We start from the raw sequence: 21,830 nt of genomic DNA, 5'->3' as shown, positions 1-21,830 counted from the left end.
AGAGTGTGCATCTTCACTCTTAAGTCTCAGGTTGACACACAGCAGAAGCCGAGGATTCATTGTTCCACTCCCAGAATAGGATGCGCTATATGAAGGATCATACACTTACCCACATGTATTCAGGATAGTCAGACAAACGTTTTAGTCCCTCAATAACTGTATCTCTGTCTTCTTCCCATTTTCTTTTGCAGAAAACTATTTCAAGGAAGTACCATGTCCAGCCAATCAGGGGAACGTATAACAGTTCTCTCTTAGCAAGAACTTTGGAACTCTGTAAGAAACGCCCCCCAAAGATAACACTTGATTATTTGTGTGTTAGACTCAAATAAAAGCACTACCTTGAGATTTTCAAAAGTACTCAGCATTAGGTCTGATTCAGTACCTGAAGAAAATGGAACTGCTTCTTAAAATCACCCCATGAAGAAAAATACGCAAGAGTTCAAAACCAATTTATACACCTGGTAGTTAAAGGACATTTCACAGAATTACTCACCCCTAACACACCAAAGCGTTCAGTCATAGTCCAGCCACACAAGAAGTCTATTTCAAAGTTGTGATTCAAGATGATGATGACATGCTCTTTTCCAAATTTATCCACTGTGGCCTGGTCTGAGAATAAAGTACATTCGGTGCTTGACCACCATTCCAGCAACATTACTAACTCTGAAGGGGACAAGAAAGACGTTACAGTACATGTCAGGTGTTGTGATGTACCTCAAGATTTACTATTCTTTCTCTGCTGTGATCTCATGCCAAGTGCCCTGGATCATAATATTTATTAACTTTTTAATTCAGCCCAATGAATTATAGGTAAATAGATTAAATATGATCCTAGATGGACGTACACTAAATTACGAGCATGTATATTTATACCATCACCTTTACGCAGAATTTGGGCCACAGGATAACTACTTTATTGATAAATGATCTGGAACCAGCTCCCAAGGGAAGTGGTGCTGGCTCTCCTACCTTAGGGGTCTTTAAAAGGAGGCTTGATAACTACCTAGCTGGGGTCATATGAGCTTAAACTTACTAGGGGTCATATGAGCCCTGTATTCATTCCTGCCCAGGACAGGGGGTCAGACTTGATGATCTGCTAAGGTCCCCTCCGACCCTACATCTATGAATCTATGATAATGAACACAAATTTAAAACAATGAATTTAGCCAATGAATATTACTGCTCTGCATAAAAGCCCATTGGATCTCACTAAAAATTCCAACCAAACAAGTATTTATTTGCCAAGGCAGCCAGAAATGTATCCTTATAGGGCTGGACACTGAACAAATTTCCCTTCTATCCCTTTCTAGACACTACTTTTATTATATTTCTTGTACTTAATTAAACTCTACTCTTAAAAATTTTCCCATTATTTAAAACAAAAAAGGGGAAAAAGAGAGAGACTGAACCTGCACTCTCTGCTAATGAGCAGAAGAAAAAAAAATCTACAGAGCCAGGTGTGGAGAATCTGATACAACATCACTCCCCACAATTTACTCTGAAATATTGGTGGCATTTTTTCCAGAGATCTTTTGTTACAAAGTTCAGTTTGAGAAATGGGGCAGGAAGCAGGCTGTCCTTTACAAGTGCATAGATACAAAATGTGAGTACATCAAGGGGTGGGCTTCTGTTTGCTTATTTTTTGGTTGAGAGTTTAATAAAATATTTAGTATTTAGCTCTTTAGTGTCATACTTGCTCCATAGATGCTACAACCAGCCTAATCTCCTAAGGTTTTGCTTGCTCTTTATAATGATCCATTACATATTTTGCACACATTTATTCAGAAAGCTGCCACCATGCCTGTGCACAAATATTTTGCTTTAACAAAAGCTTCTTGCCACCCCGAGTGCTGATTCAGAGGGGGCACCAAATGGCCACCTCTGTGCTGCTGCTGCTGCCACTGGTGCTGGGGGAGCTTACTCCAATGCAACCACCATGGCCTGCATGAAGAGGGAGGCATTCCACCCCCCAGCCACCAACCCCCTCACCGGCCCACCTGCACCAAAAGTTAAAAGTTATATCTACCTCTTGCTCTAAAGCAGTAAGGTCTCAAACATCACAGGCTGCCTGCCCCTTTTAATGCGTTTTATTGCTGTGCCTGACCCTCAGGGTTCAGCATTATGGATAATCAGAGAGTAACGCTGCATCACTGCTCCCACTAACCTCTTCAGCCACCTAAGAATTATTATAAAACTGTTCTTCATTTTGTTTTTCTTTCTCCCTTTCCTTCCATGCATACTTGCCATTTCCCTTGGTCTGTTATCCCACTACTTCTTTCCACATATTCCCCAAAAGTCTGTCACAAAACCCAAAAGGCGCAAATATCTCAACTTGAGAAATACTGGCCCAGAACACAGAGGATATTAATTTCAAGACACTAAGGGTGGCTGTAGACATGCTGGGAGGCTGCTCCAATGCACTTTAATTGCAGTGTGTCGGAGCAGACTCGATTAATCGAGTGTGCTAATTGGTGCACTCCACCCAGCCATAGCATCTTGTGTACCAGCATCCCCGCACTTCAAAATGGCAGCGGGGGTGCTTGAACTAAAGCTCATAAATGAGCTTTGAATAACATTAAATGAGCTTTAGTTCAAGTACCCCCACCGCGATTTTGAAGCGCAGGGATGCTGATACATGAGACGCAGCGGCGTTTTAATAAGAGTGGCTCTCAGAGGCACTCTAATTAAAGTCACCGCCCCCCACAAGCATGTGTAAAAATGCCCTGAGATTTTAAGAGATTATTTTTTTACAACAGGGCTAAGCTAAACCTATTGCACTATTAAAAAGCATGAGTCACTTGAAGAGAGTTGACATGGGAAAGTTGGAATACAGATTGCCCCTTGTGAATTAAATGTGTCATGAAGTGTTTTCTTGGTATAGGGAGTCTTAATGGACACCTTCAGTACCACTTGCCAACCTGATGGGGATTTTCAGAGGTACCACATTTATAATTATAGTAAGGAGACTCTAGCCTCCTGAAATTATGTATGTTTGTGAATGATTCCCATCACAATCAGTCTTCCAAAATGACAAATACCACAGCTAGCAAGATCTGGTAAAAAAAAAAAAAAAAGAAAAAAGAAATAACTGTTACATCAGTAACAAAAACCCACCAAAATAAGAAAAAGAAATAAAATTTCAGCTGACCCTTTTCCAAATTCACTGCAAAAGCAACCAAGAGTTAGGACAGTGATGGACTTAACTCTAAGCAATGGCTGTACTCTGAAAATGATTCTGTACACGTGATGCTATGGTCTTATGTACTTATTGCCTCAGTAATAATGCAAGTTGTTCTTTTCTCAAATAAAAGTAGTTTTTCTCCTAGACACTGACCTAGCAAAGTAAAAATGGGACTTTGGAGCCAACAGCTGGGCTCTTCCTGCTTCATCACCATTGCCAGTTATCTGGAACCGCCTGAACTATATCATATCTCATATGTGATAGTTTCTTTGATGACCTGTCTCATCCACATGGCATACTACTCACTATGGACAAATATAACAATACTAAGTACAGATCAAAAGACCAAAAGAAGAGTTATAAGAAAGTAAAGGTGCGTGGGTGGGACAGCTTTGTTAACATTGCTTAAAAAGAAAACAACATTGGCTTTGAGATGAAATCATGCATGAAAAATAAGAGCCTTAGGCTCTAGACAGACAACCTGTTTACACCAGTGTACCTTAAATTGATTCTGTACACCCACATAAATTTCACTGGGATCTGGAATGGATAGCTATGCAGCCACCCTGGGGGGGATACACTTGGAAGGCTGCTATAACAGGCTCTTGCCAATATGTGGTAAGTGTACAGGCACTAGTCTGTTTGCCTTAGGCAAATGGCTACCCAACGGGAAAGGTTCAAACAGATGATGGTGCACCAGAGTAATTTACAACAGTTACAGAAAGCAACCTGATTCTTTTCTGAGTAATTCTATTCTGGACGGGGAAACATTACCCCAGTATTAGTCTTTGCACAGTCTGTCTGCTCCTCTTTTATATCAATATAAAGGTCAATTATAACAAAGCAAACATTGCAACTGTCCGGGGCTTAAATGGTATACTACTCAGTGACCACAACTAAGGATCTAGAATGAAATTCTAGCTATAACTCCACTACCAAAATGCTTTACTACAATATTCTTTATTTATATAGTCAACAACACTTGCACTGCTACATTTATAAGATTATAGTTTCTTTCATTACATAAATCACAATTAAAGCAAATATTCTGTCAAGCTTTTCACTACAGGCCATTAGCACTGGGCAGACTGAGATAACATTGACATTATAAACTTTGTTATTCGTTGCTTAAATTTCTCACTCATTTTAATTCAAGTAGGCTACAAACTAAGATGCAAGATGTTATCACCTTTATTCAGCTGCTGTGTGTCTTTTTGAGCAATAATAGCATATGGTCTATAGATTCAATAGAGATTTTTTTTTTAAAAGTAATCTGCTTCTGTGTTAGACAATGGATAATTCTCTGTGCACCATATTAAATTGCACAAAACAAGAACCTGAACAGATAAAGCTGCTGCCATGAGTCACAAGTCAGCTGTATTCCCAGCAAAGTCAGTCAGATAACTTGTATGAATACAAGTTTGGAGGCCTGATCTCTGGCATATTAAAAAGGGACACAGTGAAATATAAAACAAAACAAAACAAAAAGCCCTGAGGCAATTCTGAAATATCCTCCTCTGAACATTAAAATATTTTTACTCTAACAATTTGCTTCCCCCAACACACACACACACACACACACACAAACAAACCTCCCTTTGATTTGGTTTTCCTTTTAAATCTTAGGAAACAGGATGACAAAGGGAAGACACCAAGAGGTACAGGAATGACAAGTAAGTGACTTTCAGATTAGCTGCTGAGTTGTATATGCAGATTTTAGATCCTTCAGGATATTTTTATTTATAATATTTTGAGTGCATGGTTTTTAAATGGCTGATGAAGTAGGTGCCTAGAGATGAATCTAGGAGCCTATAGTTAGACACTCATTTTGGAAGTACTGTCCCACATCAAACAGCCTGAGTGAGTGAAGAGACCTTGGATGCAGGAGCAGGGATCAATAAAGTAGTCTAAAATTTTAAAAAGGGAGTTTAAGGGATGGTTCTGAAGGAGGAGAGCAAAGTAGCACCATTCGCAAAGGGAAAAAGCAGAGGAAGACTGTATCCTTTAATGATGCATTAACATAGATTACGACTGAAATACAAGAGGTAATTTCCCACAAGACAGTACAACAGAGGCTGTGAACAGCTTGATTTAGTTGTCCCTTTAAATAACGGTCACAAGAACACGACTACTTTCTAATATTTCATAATGCTGCTCCCAATTTACAAAATCCCTTTATCACTTTCTCTCTCTCTCTAATCCCCAACAGTGAATACTCACGGCTCCAAAGCGAGTAGGAGAGACGACAGTTTACTCTGCGATAAAACTGCTTGTTTATTGGCCAGAGGACTAGCGTGCATAGCTGGATGAAGTTAATGATCAATCCGCTCACAACAAAGACGAACCCAATGAGGAGATGAACTATAAACTGGGTCTTCAGAAATGCAATTAAGCCCATGATAACCACTTAGTAGCGCTTGCAGGGTCCTTCACTCAGAATAACAGTCCTGAAAGAGAGGGGGAAACAAGAAAAAGAAAAATCCAGTTGAGACTAAAATGATGAGACTGGAAAAAAAGAATGCTAGACTCATTTCTCAATTTAGATACTAGCAGTAGCACCAGCAAGACAACCATTAACATATTTTAAGTTTCCATGCAGATTTCATTCAGGCCTCTTTTTGCAGTGGGGTAATTGTTACGTGGCCTGCGGTAGCCACCATTTCTGAGCCTCAGAAAGGATATTATTAATGTCCTGTAGCTGCTCGGGAAATGCTATTCTGTTTTGCTGATGATCACTTATACAAAAAAATAAACTCCATTCAGGAAACAGGCTGCACTATTAACATCCCTAACATTGCTTATTCCTTATCTGTGAGCTGGAATAGTAGCTGTCAACAAATAAGGTGGGGATCTGTGCAAGTGTAGATTCACAGATGCCTCCCAAGCCTGCCCTCAATCTTTTCCTCTGCAGCAGCCTATTCAGAATCACAAAAATCATCCCTTGCTGCCAAAGGCAGATACAAATATTCAAAGCAAGGCCTCCATGTTTTCTCAGGTGCTCTGGCCCAGACACAGAATGGGTCCTCCATACTGCAGCAAATTTCACTCTGGAAAAACAATGCTGAACACATTGAAAGCAGACTAAGTCAAACAGACTAGGTCTATCAGACTAAGCATGGAAAGGGAATGCTTGCTGAGTAATCAAGTGCAGGGCACTGATCTAGATGACCTTGAGGTCCTTTCCAAACCCATGACTACTCTCTGATTCCTAAATTCAGGCAGTTCATTTCTCCTTTTCTCATTTTTCCCAAAAGGTAAAAGTATTACCATGATTTTATCATATTGTGTAAGGTTTGCTATAAAGATCAATTCTGCAGACAATTACACTCAGAAAGTCACTTGTGTTTGAGGTTAGGGGCAGAAGTTACACATAACCCGGGTTAAGTGATCAGAAACTGGTTTAAAACCTGTAACAGAACAGAAGCTCAATGCACATGAACCAGTTTCAAAATGGCTGAAACTGATTTAAGATGAACCTGGTTGAATGTAGTTATCAGACTGAACTGATTTGGGACAAATTGGTTTATGAAACTTCTGCCCCAGACCCCTTCCTGGTTTAAGTTAAATCACAGTCCTCTAGCATCCCAGCATTTTGCAGCCCTGGGCTGGGATGTCTGCTCCAGAGAGCAGGGCTGGTCCCACCCCACTGTTCCTGAGCTGGGGCAGTGTGGGCTGGCTGACAAGGGGATTGGGGGGGGGGCAAGCCCAGCTGGGAATGCAGCCCAGTGGGCAGGGGTGGGGACTACCTCCCTCTTGGCTAACCCCAGCTGGGGTCTGGGGCCAGGGAATGGGGTTAAACATCCCTTCCCCTGCTCAAACTTACTCCTGGCTGCGACTATGGTCTACAAATCCCAGAGGCACCTGGAAGCAGGAAGAGGAAGTGATAAGCAACCCTGTAGAGTCCTGCAGCTATAAGTCTGGACAGCAAATTCCAGAGACCTCAGGGGCAGCAGGAAGAGGAAGTGAACATAGTCAGAGAGCTGTGCTCTAGCACCCCCAGCTTCTGGCCTCAGCCACTGCAGACATGTGGCTGCATTTCCTGAGTCAAAGGTAGATGTCTATTCACTTCTGTTTCAATTTAATTTGTGCAATTTAGACTAACCTGCAAAGACTGAACTGATTCAGCCTCAGGTTTTCTGACTGTTTGTACTTAGCCTGAATGTTTGGACAACTGAAGCCTCGATTATTAAAAGTAATGTACACTTCCAAGATGTAAGGAGGCAGGTTAGAAGATCTGGTGCAGTGGTTGTCAACCTTTTTAGATGCAAGGTATCCCTGGACAGACTCAAGGCTCATGCTTAGAAAATGCAAGCTCTTAGTTTTCATTCAAATTTTTACTATGGAAAAATAGTCGAGCTATTCTTTTGTCACAAAGAACTCACAGAGGCCCCAACTGGTCAGAACGTTTTGACACCATGGATTCCTATTTGAAATCTCTGGGTTTATCTTGTGAATCATATTTGCATGTCCAACAGTGCTAACATTAAACAACACCTTTCAGTACCCAAGAAAGGATCCAAGGCTGCTCAGGGTGCCACAATACCCTGGTTGAGAATAATTGCTCTACTAAGTTCCCAATGATCCAAATGTATGTGCAAATTCTAAGAACTGGAATATCTTCATTTATGTTTTCCTTATATTATATCACATCAATTTGAATGTTGAAGCATTATTAATAAGGAATGCTGGTTTTCCTATTAAATGCAAATTATTGCAGTTCCTACCAATTAAGAGCCCTAGATTTTGTCTTGTGTTTTACTGTACAAACGAGCTAAATGGTTTTAATTCTTTACCCATATGGACATTTTAAAAACATAATACAGAACACAGACAAGCATGGCAACCTGACTGCTACTACTATAACACTTTTATATAGTGAGTATTACTGTGCTATCACTCTACGCTAAATAAAAGGAAACTGAACTAACAGCTTTAAGAATAAACATCTTGTTTGTCTCTGGCTATAAGACAAGGTTGAATTCTAAAATGAAATTATATTCTCTATTTAATGTGCTTTTCTTTCTTAGCAATAATTCTCAGAATCTCTTTAAAGAACAATGTAAATTTTAAAAGTATCAGGTTTCTAGGATACTGTAGCCTGCCACAGTCCAAATGTCGCAATATGCTTTACATGTACTGTATCTTCATCTCATCTGCTGAGCTGTGGCATTCAGATACTAATCTCCTATGAACAAATGGATTCACGTCTTTCCACTGAAAATCCTTCAAATTTAGTTTACTAAATTTAGTTTAGTTTAGTTTAATTACTGCTGCTCAGATGCACATCTCCATTTCCAAGATTATGGCAAAAATCAGCCCATTTATCTGCTCTCTTTCAAAGAACAGTACAAAAACACACGCACAAAATCTCATTTTTTCCTCTGCAGAATCACTTCTAGAGTTTCTATCTGTATTTCATAAAGGCATATGGAGTCAGCTTTGCTGATGAGTGTGTCTAACATATTAATACATTAATATTAATACATATGTATTAATACAGTAATAATTGCTTTTCAACATCCAATATGACTCCCTTTGGCCATGCGGTTTAAGATGAAAAACATGCACAAACTGCTATTAACAAGTGGAAATGCAAAGTAATATCTGCCAGAAAGTTTTACCAGCTAAAAAGGGGTTAAGTTTTATGCTTCCTCTGCTTTGCACCAAAACTCAAATGCCATAGCAATTATTAGTCCAATGAGAATCTGAAATATTATAGACAAATGCTAATGCCAGCCGAATGGCTGCTGGGAGTCTTGGCCAATGTGGAACATGGGTGGTTCAGCTGCAGGCAGAAAGAAAGATTTCAAGACTTTGTTCAGAGTCCCTACCACTCTGCTGGGGTTCACTATGCCCCTGTGCCCCTTGGCTAGGGACAGCCATTCAAAAAGCCTGAGCCTAAATTGATTCAGTCTTTGCAGGTTAGTTTATTCTGGATAGGCTGAACCGGTTAGTAATAGTACAGACATCCCCTCTGGGCTGAAGAAATGCAGGCACATGCCTGCAGTGGCTGAGGCTAGGAGCCGGGGGAGCGCTAGAGCAGCCCTCCCTTCCTTTCTACAGTGCTGACCTGAGGGGGATGGGGGTGTGGCCAGGCCCCTGGCAAGATGCTCTGATTAGGGAGGGGTCTCCCCCTCCCCCCGCTCCTGACCACTGAGGGAGCCAGCAGGGAGTTACACTGGGAGTAACACAGTGTTTATCAGCCCAGCAAGAAAACAAAAGCTTCGCTCATTAGCTCAAGCTCTTCTTTTAGATCCAAAAAGCCCTGAGCAGACACTGTCCTGTCTGCCTTACATAAACACCTCTCAGCATTAGCTAGCATAACAGATGCTGGCTACATCCATGCTGTAGGAGAGGGGAGGGAGGAATCCCTGCTTGAGCAGGGAGTTGTGGGGGTGGGGGGTGGCACGGGGAAGCCAGGCAGATGCTGCTGTGCCTACCATCTCTGTGGGAGCTCCAGCCAGAGAGCAGAGGGGCAGGGCCAGCCCTGCTGTGGAGCAGAGAGCCCTGCCCAGGGCTGCAAAGCATCTGGGATGCTGGGGGACTCTGGTTTAAATTAAACCAGGAAGGGGTCTGGGACAGACATGGCATAAACCAGTTTGACCCAAATCAGTTAAGTCTGATACTACATTCAACCAGATTTATCCCAAACTGGTTTGAGCCATTTCCAAACTGGTTTATGTGCACTGAACTTCTGTTCTGTAACAGGTTTAAACCAGTTTCTGATCACTTAAGCTGGTTTTATGCATAATGTCTGTCCCAAAACTGCAGGGGCAGTAAATGCTACTGAAGTCCTAAAGACTGGATAGTAATGAAAGAGTTTTCCTTTTATCCTGAGTCTTTTGTGGGAGTGTTTGGCCCAGTGCTTTGTAAAGCATAATTATGCTACTTGTGCTTCATCTTAAAGAATACATTGCTAAATAAAATCTGAGTAATCCTATTGTTTCTCCTCCCTGATAAAGGCTTGTTGCAATGCTGGATATAGAATCTTCCACCGGTACCATATTTCCTCCCTCCTCACATGCACCTCACCCTAAAATTAATAAATAAATAAATGCAATTAAAAACTAACCCTTGCTGCCTCACCAGTGTACTTTACTGTAGGCAAGCTAGACAATACAGTTTAAAACCATCAGGGAAAAGTTATTTTGATAGCCATTGTTTTTTCATTGAAATTCCCTGATGATCAGTTTACGCTGGGGAGAGGACAAGGATGATGAGTTACAACAACGAGGGACAAACCTGCCTTTAAATTTCTCAACCAGATGTTTTAACAATGGCAAAGTACAGCAAATACTGAGGAAAAAGTTTCCCTCATAGGAACTTTCAGCAATTTTCAACCCTCCTTACTTTATAACATGAATAAAAAATATATGCCTCACCCTGCTAGCAACACAGTCTTTTCTCTCCATCCTAAATCAATTTCTGCAATATCAGACTATAGATTTTTTTTTCAACTCTGAATATCTCATTTTCCCCCATGCAGCACTAATAAGAACTGCTCTAGAGGCTATGGATTTTATACTTCCCTGTAACAGGACAGTCTGACCCTTTAAGGGAGGTGGACAGCTATGTAGTAGGATCCAACTGATTAGCAGGCAGTTAAAAGCCAAGGGGAGAAAGCTTGAGATGGCAAGGGGACGTTTGCTGGCCAGAAGCAAACTAAAAGCTATGGGAGCTTGCATTTAGGAAGGGACAGAGCTAAAGGGTCCCCTCCTGCCACCTGGAAAAAGGCTATAAGTCTGCTTTACTTATACTATTCCATCCCAGATGAGCACAGACCAACTACAGACACCTCCTCAGCCTGACAAAGGGTGCTGTACCCGAAATCTTGAAAAAAAGAATTTTTCCAACTATTTTAGTCTGTCTAATAAAAGATATTGGATTCACCCAAAGAACCTTGCCTGCCTATGTCCTTAGACCAACACGGCTACAACCTACACCCCTGCTTTACTTGTATCTCTTTGTCTGGACCAAGGATTATTGTTTGATATTATGAGGACTGGCTAAGGAGCTCCCAAGACCAAAGTTAGACAGCGAAGCTGCAGGCACCCAAACCTACTCACAGACTATTGTTCTGAGTTTTGGAAGGACTCTTAAATGGGAAAAACCCACCCGCACAGCAGCAGGTGCACCAACCCACTTATATCAGCTTTTTTTCCAACCCCTTGCCAACTGCCAATATCTTAAAAGTTATATCGCAGTACAGCATGCAAGAAAAGGCCACCTTAAAGCTAACAGAACAAACAGCTTATCTTGGGCACAAAAATGCAAATATCTTGTGGGATTAACTGTCTTCCACAAAGTGACGTCACTTCCCAAGGAAGTTAAAGAGAAAAGTTGACTTTTGGTGTTTTTAAATTCAGAAGGAAGATAACTAGGTTTCTGCCATTCTATGTCTATCATCTCCTCTCTTAATCTGTTAGGAAAATTTGTTGCTACAATATTATTTCCCAAATTCTTAGCTTTTGTGAAAAGCTATACTTTATTAAAATTTGAGAACCAGATACATAAATAATATAGTCAATGTCCAACTGGGAAAAATGAATGAGCTGGCAGGTGTGAACTCTTTCTATGGTTTTTAAATCTGAACTGAATGTGGTTTCTTTTGAATTACATCTCCTGTTTATAGCTGTAAGTATTGTAAATAATTTCTGAGATGTGTTTAATCAGAAATGAGAGAAAAGCAAGTTATTTTTAGTAAAAGAACTGTTGTATACTAGCAAATCAACGAAAAAGGAAGAGGAAAGTGCACAAAGTAATCGCTCCAAATTGCTCATCCAATTTTGTGCATTCAATGTGCATGGGGGGAGGGAACAGAAAGAGAGACAGAGAAAGAGGGGATGGTACCTTCTTTTGGTAAAGCATTTGAGCATTGAGTACTTTCATGCTTACAACACGAGTTGTATCTGATACTCCTTCACAGTCCCTCATAAGTTCACATCTCATATAACAGAGGTGGCCAAGCTGCAGCTTGGGAGCTGCATGCCACTTGCCTGCATGGTACTTGCAGCTCTGCAGAAAGCGGCTGAAGGCCCACTCACTTTCCCTGAGGCAGCTCCGGGGAACAGCACAGCCCAACACCTGCTGCCACTCCGACTTTCCTCGCAGGGACCATGCCCCAAGCCTACCCTTCTCCCTCCTCTCCCTCTGGGACTGCTGGCTCGGGTGCAGCGGCCAAACTGCAGCCAGGAGGCTGCAGGGGAGTGGGGGTCACCTCTACTCCGGGTCGTTCAGCACCGTCTCCCCACTCCAGCTCTTGAACTTCAGTGGAGGATCAGATGTGGTTCCCAGGTGAGTAACTGTGGTCACCCTGTCATATAACAAGCTTTGCTCCCTTCTCCACTTACAGGGACATAACTCTTTAGTTCAGCCATTCCTCATTTTCCACACTGCTGCTGACTGGAGTACACAGTATCTGGATCTGTGGTCTGATTTAGCCAGGCAAACACTATGTTCTTAATTCAAAATGCTGCAATATTCCCACTGTTTCTACCTTCTTGGCAAGTTAATGAAGCAGGGACCATCGTGGCATGTACATTTTTGCCACGTAGCTATTATTAAAATGTGGGGGGAGGGGAGTTATTCTGTAATATTCTTCCTCAAGTAATGTTGTCTTCAATTGCTAATCATATTTATATTACTGGGTCTGAAGCCACTCTCAGAGACAGTCAAGACTAGTCCAACATTTCACACTCCAACAATGGACAGTTGAAGCCAGCAGTGTCAAACATTCTGCCCACGGTCTGGATACAGCCCAAAGCCCTCCTCTCCAGTCCCTGGTGCTGCCCCTGGGTCTGCCCCATGAGACCCACATGCTGCCCCATGAGACCCACATGGGCATGGCATAAGCCCATCATAAAGGGCCGTATTGGATCCACAGACCTCCTCCTCTCCCTGTCCCCCAGCATACCTAACTTGGTGGCTGTACCAACCAGTCTGGGACCCATGCCATGTGTGGTACAGATCCTGGAATGGGCCCAACACATGGCACAGTCTGGCCAGAATGGCAGCCACATCCCAGACTGGCTGGAGTAGGCACCGCAGTCCTGGAACTGCCAGGACAGCCACCCTACACGGACATTGCTGCATGCAGCATTTGTTCCAGCATCTACACCGCAAACAGTGCGGGTGCCATACCTCCAGCTGGAGCGATGTCCGAATCAGGTATGGTGGGGAGAAGGAGGTCTGTAGGCCTGATCCTGTGGTTGGACCAGCCTCATGCTACTCATCTGACCTGCAGGGTTGAATGAGTTTGACACCCCTGGTCTGAGCAGTGTGATCCTGCAGTAAAACTTCAATAATGATGAAGAGGAAAAGATATCAGTAAGTAGCATGGCTATAAAACCACTTCAGCAGGGTTCTTACATAAGCAAGGAGCTTCAGGCCAGACTGCCCTCAAGTTGTTTCAGTCCTCCCTTTGCCTCATCCCTGTTTTTTTTTTGATTCAGCACTTTCTTTGTGTCTCTTTTGTAGAACATATGAAAAATATAGTTTGTTAAACCAGTGGTTCTTGCAATAACCCCCAAACACAATCCTTAAATTGTAGGCATGGGCAGATTTTATCAGAGATGCACAAATATGCCCATCAGGTAAGTACAGGTATTGCTAGAGCGAGATAGATTAAATCCTGAAAACTACATACATGTTGTATTTGGCTATTTAATCTGGCTATTGTTCATCATTATCTTGACCTTTCCAAGCAGCAAGTGCTTCCAGAACAGCCATACATGGGGACCCACACCCACAGAATATGCCATCTCTCTCAATTGTCTGCCCAAGAAACCCTAAAACCTGTTATCTCTAGAAAGACTCTTGTCAAAGAAGTTAGGCAGAGCTCAGCATGGTCAGGGAGAGGTTTTTAATGTAGGTTATTTAATTTTATTTATTTCTGTTCTTAAAAAGGTTAACATAAAAACCCACTCATGAACAGCTATCCCTACAATGACCTACACAACTGAGACACCCCCCCTGCCCCAAATCTACCTTTAAACTTCCCATGTCAACACAAGCTTCAGCCCCCTCCACTAAGCCCTCTTGTAGTTTGTATTTTTCAGCTGAGCTCTGACATTTTTCTACAATGAGCTTTTTAAATTAAAACTAAACATTTAAAGTCCCCTTCCATGAGTTCTTAAGCCATCTTATTAGTAGTGAAATGTTAATATAACCAAACAGTACTGTTAGTGATCCCCAAAGCATAGAGCCAAAGCAGGGGTGTAAGTAGTTATTCATAAAGGTGGGGGATAATCTTGAGATAGAACCGTTGTATGTAAGATCCCTTGATGTGCCCTGAAATAGAAGGAATGTCCGTCCTCTTAAAGGGATGCATCTCATGTAAAACTAAGGAAGTGATACTCCCACTGTACTCAGCACTGGTGAGACCACAGCTGAAGTACTGCATCCAGTTCTGGGTGCCACACTTCAATAAGGACATGGAAAAACTTGAGAGGTTCAGAAAAGAGCCACCTGTATGATCAGGGACTTGCAAGACAAGCCATATGAGGACAGGCTGGGGGACGTGGGTCTCTTTAGCCTAAAGAAGAGAAGGGTGAGAGGGGACTTGATAGCGGCTTACCACTATCTCAGAGGAGTGCATGAGGAGCTCGGCGAACAACTGTTCACTAGGGCACCCCCGGGGAAGACCAGGACCAATGGATATAAACTCCTGGAAGGCCCCTTCAGGCTTAATATCAGGAAAAACTCCTTCACAGTCAGGGTGTCCAGAGTGTGGCCTAAACTCCCTCCAGAGGTGGTGCAGCCACCTACCCTGGAGCTTTTCAAGAGGAGACTGGACAGGCACTTCGCTGGGGTCACTTGACCCCAGTTGTCTTCCTGCCTAGAGTGGGGGGGCTGGACCCGATTATCTGCGAGGTCCCTTCTAGCCCCATACAATCTATGAATTTATGAATCCTGCCATGGAGGGCATGCCCCATGAGAGGAGGCCTTCTGCAGTTCAGTAGGCCCCAAGCAAATAGCATTCTGGGACAATTTCCCCTTCCCTCCTATTTCTACCCCTTTGAAGTAGACACAGAACAACATATGCTATTTTGAAAAACAGAAAAATACACATAGATTTCACATGTATAACGTATAAAGCACTTACAATAATTTCAAATGATAAACAATCTATGAAAAATATCAGTCTTTTATAACTAAACAAAGGGCAAAGCTATGAACCAGTTATTCATCATGAATAGCTTCCCAGTTCTAATTCTCGTCTTTGAACTATCTACTGCTCTCTTACACACGTATCGTCAGCCAGAAGAAGCCAACAAGGTCAACACATGATAAGTCTTTCATCACCAGTACAGGTATATACAAATGAAATAAGAATTTTGCCCACTGGTGTTAGGACATCCAGAGTTAAGGCACCTGTACACATGCAGCAAGGCTGCTTTAACCTGCTGTAATTACAGTATGTTGGAGTAGACTCGATTAATCAAGTCTGCTGGAATGTGGTAAAAGTACGTGAACACCCACACTAACAATTCAAGGGGGTCCACACCTTTATTCGAAATTTCCAAATGGGTCCACGCCACCATTCAAAATTCTTTAGGGGTTCACAAATGAATATAGGTTGAAAAATCACTGGAATAGAGGGGCACTGAGCTACCATCCCACTCTTAAAGGTGGCTGCTCTGGTTCAGAATTGTGACAGGAAAAGCTTTCGCTGCTCCTACCAGTGCTGTATTTGATCCACATGTAAAGCAAAGCTGCATTCACCACTCTTGTCAGTGCTGCGTTCTTCAGGAGCACTACATAACCAAAAATTGGAAGAAAAATCCCCTTCCTGGAGAGGTAGAGTTTCAAACCATAAAAATATATTATCTTCTCATGAATTATATTAGCCTTTTACAAGAGTCTCTCCGCTATCTTTAAATAGCAATTCTCACCAGCTACAAGAACCATGGCTCTTACAGCACAAGAGGATAATAGCTAGCCATTTTCTAAAAGTTTTAATATCTTGACATCAAAATACTCGCAACAGAAGTACTTGGGAAAAACGTGGGATTGACAGGTCTCCTGCTTTCTCTATTAAACTTATCACTCGCATCATTTTTTAAAAAGTTAGTGCTTGACCAAATGGTATCTAAGAGCCTGGAAGAACAACCTGGCAGAGTCCTTGCTACTTTCAATTATCCCACCAGCTTTCTAAGGCTTGAAGGACTGTGCCTGTAAGGCTCCTACACCCAGCCACAACTTCAGGAAGGGTCGTTTACTCAAACCTACCCTTTACTAGAAAAAGTTGTACCCACAAAACCATACTGGCAACCTTTCTGGGGGAGAGGCAGCTTAAAAAGTAAGTGCCAGTAAAGCTAATACCTTCTTTCATTTTGGGAACCAGTATATCAGGAAAAGTACTCTTCTGTCAATGCATATGCATCCATATTAGGGCTTTTTTCAAATACAGAAATATTGTGGGAAACAAAATTGCATGCATGATTAACATATCAGTAGAAGTTTCTCATGTAGATACAGTGGCCTAATTCCTGATCTAAACATATGAGAAAGATCCAATTAGTTTCCTGCACAATAAATTGGATTACTTAAGGTCTTATATATCCCTCAGTGACATCCAAGACTGATATAGAGTTGGAGGACATTGCTTATCAGAGTTTTCTGAGAATTATATTATAGCAGCTCCTATAAAATATCACAATGTTGCAACCTCCAGAGTAAAGCAAGTATAGGGCGCCGCAAAACTCTAGACCCCACTGCCTCGTGGGTACCCATTGGCTGGAGAAAGGCAAAGGGGCATCACTATGACAAACAACCTCACTGAGGCATTAGGCAGTCAGTAGCAGTTTATCTGTTGCTCTCTGGCAGAAGTGAGAGTCATTGAGGAACTGAATGCCTGGACTTGCTCTGGCCTTTGGATTCTGTCTCAATGGTCTAAAGGGGGGATGGAAGGTCTTGGGCAGCCTCCACTCCTCCATACTCTTGCCTAGGCATATGCCTTATGCATATACCAAGATCCAGAGGATCGGCGCTTGGCTGCCATGTTATATGGAAGAGTACCTCAAGTCCAACTTTAAATATATATTTTTTTAAATCAAGTCTTTCTACTGGATGTACTGTCCCTCAGTAATGAGCATAACGATGGGCAGAATTTTCTATCTTGACTAACAAGAGGAACTCTTATCTCAAAAATTAAGACTGAAGAAGCAGCAATTCCTGCACAAGCACAGCAGCGAAGACAACCACCATTTAGAATATGGTAACCATTCTGGTTCTGATCCAAAACCCACTGAAGTCAATAGGAGCTTTCCACTGATTTCATGGTCTTTGGATCAAAGTCCATCTGTACAGCTGGTGTGATAAATTGGTACTTCTCACCCTAATACAGTTTCTTGCTTAGACCATCATAATAATGATACAGATATTTGAAGCTCACAGACATATCAGTTCTACAAACTGCTCTTACATTTATTCTTATACAGACAGTCCTCGCACTTGCGGCAGGTTATGTTCCTGGAAAAGGCTGCAAGTTGAAATGATGCAAGTCGAATCTGATTTTCCCATAGAAACAATGTTATAATAGGGGGTTACGTTCCTGACCAAGGGCCTGATGCCCAACTTTTTATAGAAATGACCATAAACACCATATTTAAATAAACTATTTAATCAACTCAACTATAAACAATATACACTGTACAGTACAAAGCTTTCTAAAGTGTACTGTATATAAATTGATTAAACTAGGCAATACAGTAACTAATCACGTAACATTTTATTTAATCAGAAGGTGAAGGAACACCTTCATCAGGGTCATGGAATTCAGAAGGGCTTCTTTGGGGAGATTTTGGGGAGACTTAGGACCACTTGATGGCTTTTTGAGAAACTGATCCAGGGATGTTTGTTTTGCTGCCTTCTTTTTCTCATTGTAAATTTCCATGTAGTGCTGTAAGTGTGAGGATCCAGTGCCATGAGTAATAACATGGGTGTAAATGGTGGAACGCCACAAGTGCGAATCGCCATAAGTCAAGGGCTGCCTGTATACTTATCTATCATTTCACAGAGAAAAGAGTTCAGTGTTGCTATCTATAAAGAATGGTGACATCTGAGTCACAGCAAAAGGCCTCTCATACAACATCCTCAGCTATGAAAAGTGTAAAACGTAAACCACCTGAACAAGAATCTAAATGTGCATTATTATACGGAGACAGAGAGACAAAGAGAGACCTGAGGAAGGGCACCCGATGCCTGAGAGCTTGTCCAACAATTCTCTCAGCTATGTGATGGGTCTAGAAAATGGTATCACAAAAAAAAAAAAAAAGCCCCATCTCTTGGACATTATTAAAAACATACATGTTTTAAAAGTACTAATTCTTAGCCATGTCTCCTACACTCTCAAAAAGGCTCTTTAATTTTAGTACTCAGGGCTGCAAGATACCTTTAAGAAAATAAGTTATTTTAAACACTTCTCAGATCTACAATCCACAGCAATAAAACTAAGCAAGAGTGAGCAACATAGTTATGTACAGTGTAACAGAAGTCATCCTTTTGATCTAGAAACAAATCCAGCACCTCAAGATCAAGGTTTTGACCAGTCTGGATCTGGCATTATATATACTCATAGCCTAATTTTCAAAACTGCTGAACAACAGAACTCCCACTGAGGTGGCATAAGGAGAAGGCAGTCTCTTAGGTATGTAGGGCCCAGACCTTTTAGGCTAAGTACAGACATTCAAAAAGCTGGAGCCTGAATCAATTCAATCTTTGCACATTACTCTAACCTGATCTAAACATATGAACCATTCATAGATTGAACCAGGAAGCAAGTGAATAGACATTCACTTTTGATTCTGGAAATGCAGTCACATGCCTGCAGTGGCTCAGGCTAGAAGCTGGGGGGGGGCGGGGGGAGGAGGGGGCTGCGCTGGAGCACACCTCCCTTCCCTTCTGCAGCAGCTGCAAGGCTGGAAGGAAGCTGAGCTGGAGAGGGGGGTGGGGAGTGGGGTGGCATGGCCAGGCTGCTGAGTATGATTGGGGAAGGGTTTAAACCCCCACCCCGTCCTGCAGGGACCCCAGTTAGGGTGTGCTTGGCTTTTCCCTGCCCCGCTCTCCACTCGAGCAGCTGAGGAGAGGGAGCCTTGTGTCATGGCTGCCAGTTGTCATATGTAGAGTTTAAAGTATGGGTGCGAACAGGATGGTCTGGACAGGAATGCTCCTGTCCCAGGCAGGGGCGAGGTTAGATGTGACCCCTGCAAGTCCCAACCAGCCCCACTCTAAGATGCTATGACCTGATCCAGAGAGGAACCCTCTGTGCTGCTCCTCCAAGAACAGTGTTTCAGGCCCCTGTTCTACTGCAGAAAGAAGAGGGGGAAAAGCGCAGGGCCTGTTTCCCTGCTGGGACAGTCACCTCTGCGCTGGGACACACGAGGGGCTGTATGAAGCAGAGGGTCTCACACACACACAAAGTGAAGCAGGGCCCGATGCTGCACAGCCCTTCCTCTTTGCTTTCCCTTCCCTGTGGGCTTCCTACAGCCATGAGCAGCGGTTGGGGCCCTTCCCCTCAGCTCCCTGCCCCCCTCCCCCCATCATTGTGTATTTTGAGAGGGGCCTGACCCGCACCCTGGACACACAGGGAGGAGGCAGGAACTCCTTGTCACCAGGCTGCTATCTCTTTGAAGGTGCCTGGCACGGGGGTGGCGGCTGTCTAATCTCTGTGATGCGACAATGGGGACAACGCGGGGAGTTTGGAAGCAGGCACCAGACCCATGGGCACCTGCAAGTGGCTTCTCTTCCTTCCGGAGCCATGCCCGGGCCCAGGCCCAGCGCAGGGTGGGTGTCCCCAGGAGAGGGGAAGGTGGTGGCACCAATCAGGAGACAAGTGGGATGCCCACCCTAGCCCCCGCTGCCAACTCTGCCTGAGTCACTGTCGCCCACCTCCAGGGAGCCATGGCCATCACTGGGGAAGTTGCCGGCACTTGCCCACAGAGTTGCTGGGCACTGCAGCTGCCTGATCACAGCCTCTTCTTTCAGACCACCCAGCCTGGCAGGTGGGGGACAGCACCGGGATCCTTCCAGGAGCATCTCTCCCCATGCCCACCTCTCCTCTGCTTCTGCCTACAACAACACTGAATGGGGCCCTCCCTTCCCCACTTTGCCTTAGGCACCGGGCCAGCGTCTGGCCATACACCCCTGTCCCCACCGTTCATCCACCTCCACCCCTTTTCTCAGCCAGCCAGAGCAGTGACACTGCTCTGGCTAGGGATGAGAGGGGTGGGGCCCTGCTCCCCCAGCCCAGAGCTGCAAAGCATCCTGGGATGCTGGGGAACTGAGTTAACTTAAATCAGGAAGGGATCTAGGACAGAAGTTCCGTAAACTGGTTTGACCCAAATCAGTTAAGTCTGATACTACATTCAACCAGGTCCATCTTAAACCAGCTTTGAAAGTGGTTTATGTGCACTGCATTTCTGTTCTGTTACAGGTTTAAACCAGTTTTTGATCACTTAAACCGGTTATGTGTAAATTCTGTCCCTAGCCTTAGGGTCTTCTAGGTCAAAAGCAGCACACTGCATTGCACCCAGAAAGCTACCGGAAGCCAGTGCAGACTCTGGGGCATAGGAGTTCTGTGTTCCTGGCAGAAGGCAGGATGCCATATTCTACTCCAGATTTTGGATGGTCTTCAAGGTCAGCCTTGCATAGAGCCACTGCATTGCAGTGGTCTAACCTTGAGTTTACAAAGGCACAGATGATGATGAACAGATCAAAATCTGAAATGAAGGGTCCCATTCTTCTCACCAGATGAAATCAATGAAAGGCACGCCTAGCCATCACCACCACCAGAAAATCCAGTTGCCACTGAGCTTGAGTAACAAGGGGAGGCTGAACCCCCAGCTATGACAGATGTCCCAGTCCTCACCCAAGTCAAGCAGTCTGCCTACTACCATCAGCCTTCTTAGTGAAGTTTCCAATCACCTGCATCCAGTCCCCAACTGCAACCAGGCACTGGTTAAGGACTGAGATAGGAAGAGAAGGAGAGGTAGAGCTGGGTGTCATCAGCAACAAGCGATGAGCGATGGCACCTGACTCCAAATCTCTGTACAATCTCACCCAGTGGCCTCATACATATATGGAACGGGAGCGGTGACAAAATGAAGCCTAGGAGGCTCCAAAGGAAAGGTATTGAGGGGAAACAAGCCCCGCCCCCCTCATCATCACCTTCTGGAACCTCTCTGCTAGGAAAGAATGGAAACCATTTAGAGTGGTTCACAAATACCCACAAGGTTACATAAATGTTTTATCAGCATTTGGCCTCATGGCCAACTGTGCTGAAGGCTGCTGAAAGATCGAGTAAGGGCAGGGAACAACTTCCCCTGTCAATCTCCAAGTAAAGATCACTGACCAAGGCCACCCTGTCAGTCTCTATCCAAGACAAAAGCCAGACTGACAAGGGTCCAAGAAACAGCTGGCATCCAGGTGTACCAGGAGCTGTCAGGCAACCACCTGTTCAATGACCTTCCACCAAAAGGGGAGTTTAGATACAAGTTTGCATATTCTGTGTTTGGAGGCAGAGATTCACAGCATCTCTCTCTCCCTCCATCTTAGCCAACTGCCCGTCAGGAATTACGAGTGTGGGGGGGGAAAGGGCAGAGACAGAGCACCGCCACCCAGTACCCCACAGTGCTGCCACTCTACCTCC

General features: G+C 43.5%; 1 protein-coding gene across 2 annotated transcripts in view; it reads right to left on the bottom strand.

Annotated features, from left to right (window-relative positions):
- Positions 1-21,830, bottom strand: part of AGPAT3 (1-acylglycerol-3-phosphate O-acyltransferase 3) — a 58,134-nt gene that overhangs the window by 18,596 nt on the left and 17,708 nt on the right. Inside the window, exons 2-4 of one of the 2 annotated variants that reach the window (XM_006038455.3) lie at positions 5,402-5,628; positions 494-663; positions 110-271 (exon numbers count right to left, since the gene is read on the bottom strand). In XM_006038455.3, coding sequence (XP_006038517.1) covers positions 110-271; positions 494-663; positions 5,402-5,579 — 510 coding nt within the window. In that variant the 5' untranslated portion in view covers positions 5,580-5,628. The remainder of the gene's footprint in view (positions 1-109; positions 272-493; positions 664-5,401; positions 5,629-21,830) is intronic. The other variant, XM_025194966.1, reaches the window with a different exon arrangement.

Source organism: Alligator sinensis, unplaced genomic scaffold (genome assembly GCF_000455745.1).
Source record: "Alligator sinensis unplaced genomic scaffold, ASM45574v1 scaffold1289_1, whole genome shotgun sequence".
Lineage (NCBI taxonomy): Eukaryota > Metazoa > Chordata > Crocodylia > Alligatoridae > Alligator > Alligator sinensis.
The sequence above is the reverse complement of the archived record's forward strand: the minus strand, read 5'-3'. Positions and strand labels throughout refer to the sequence as shown.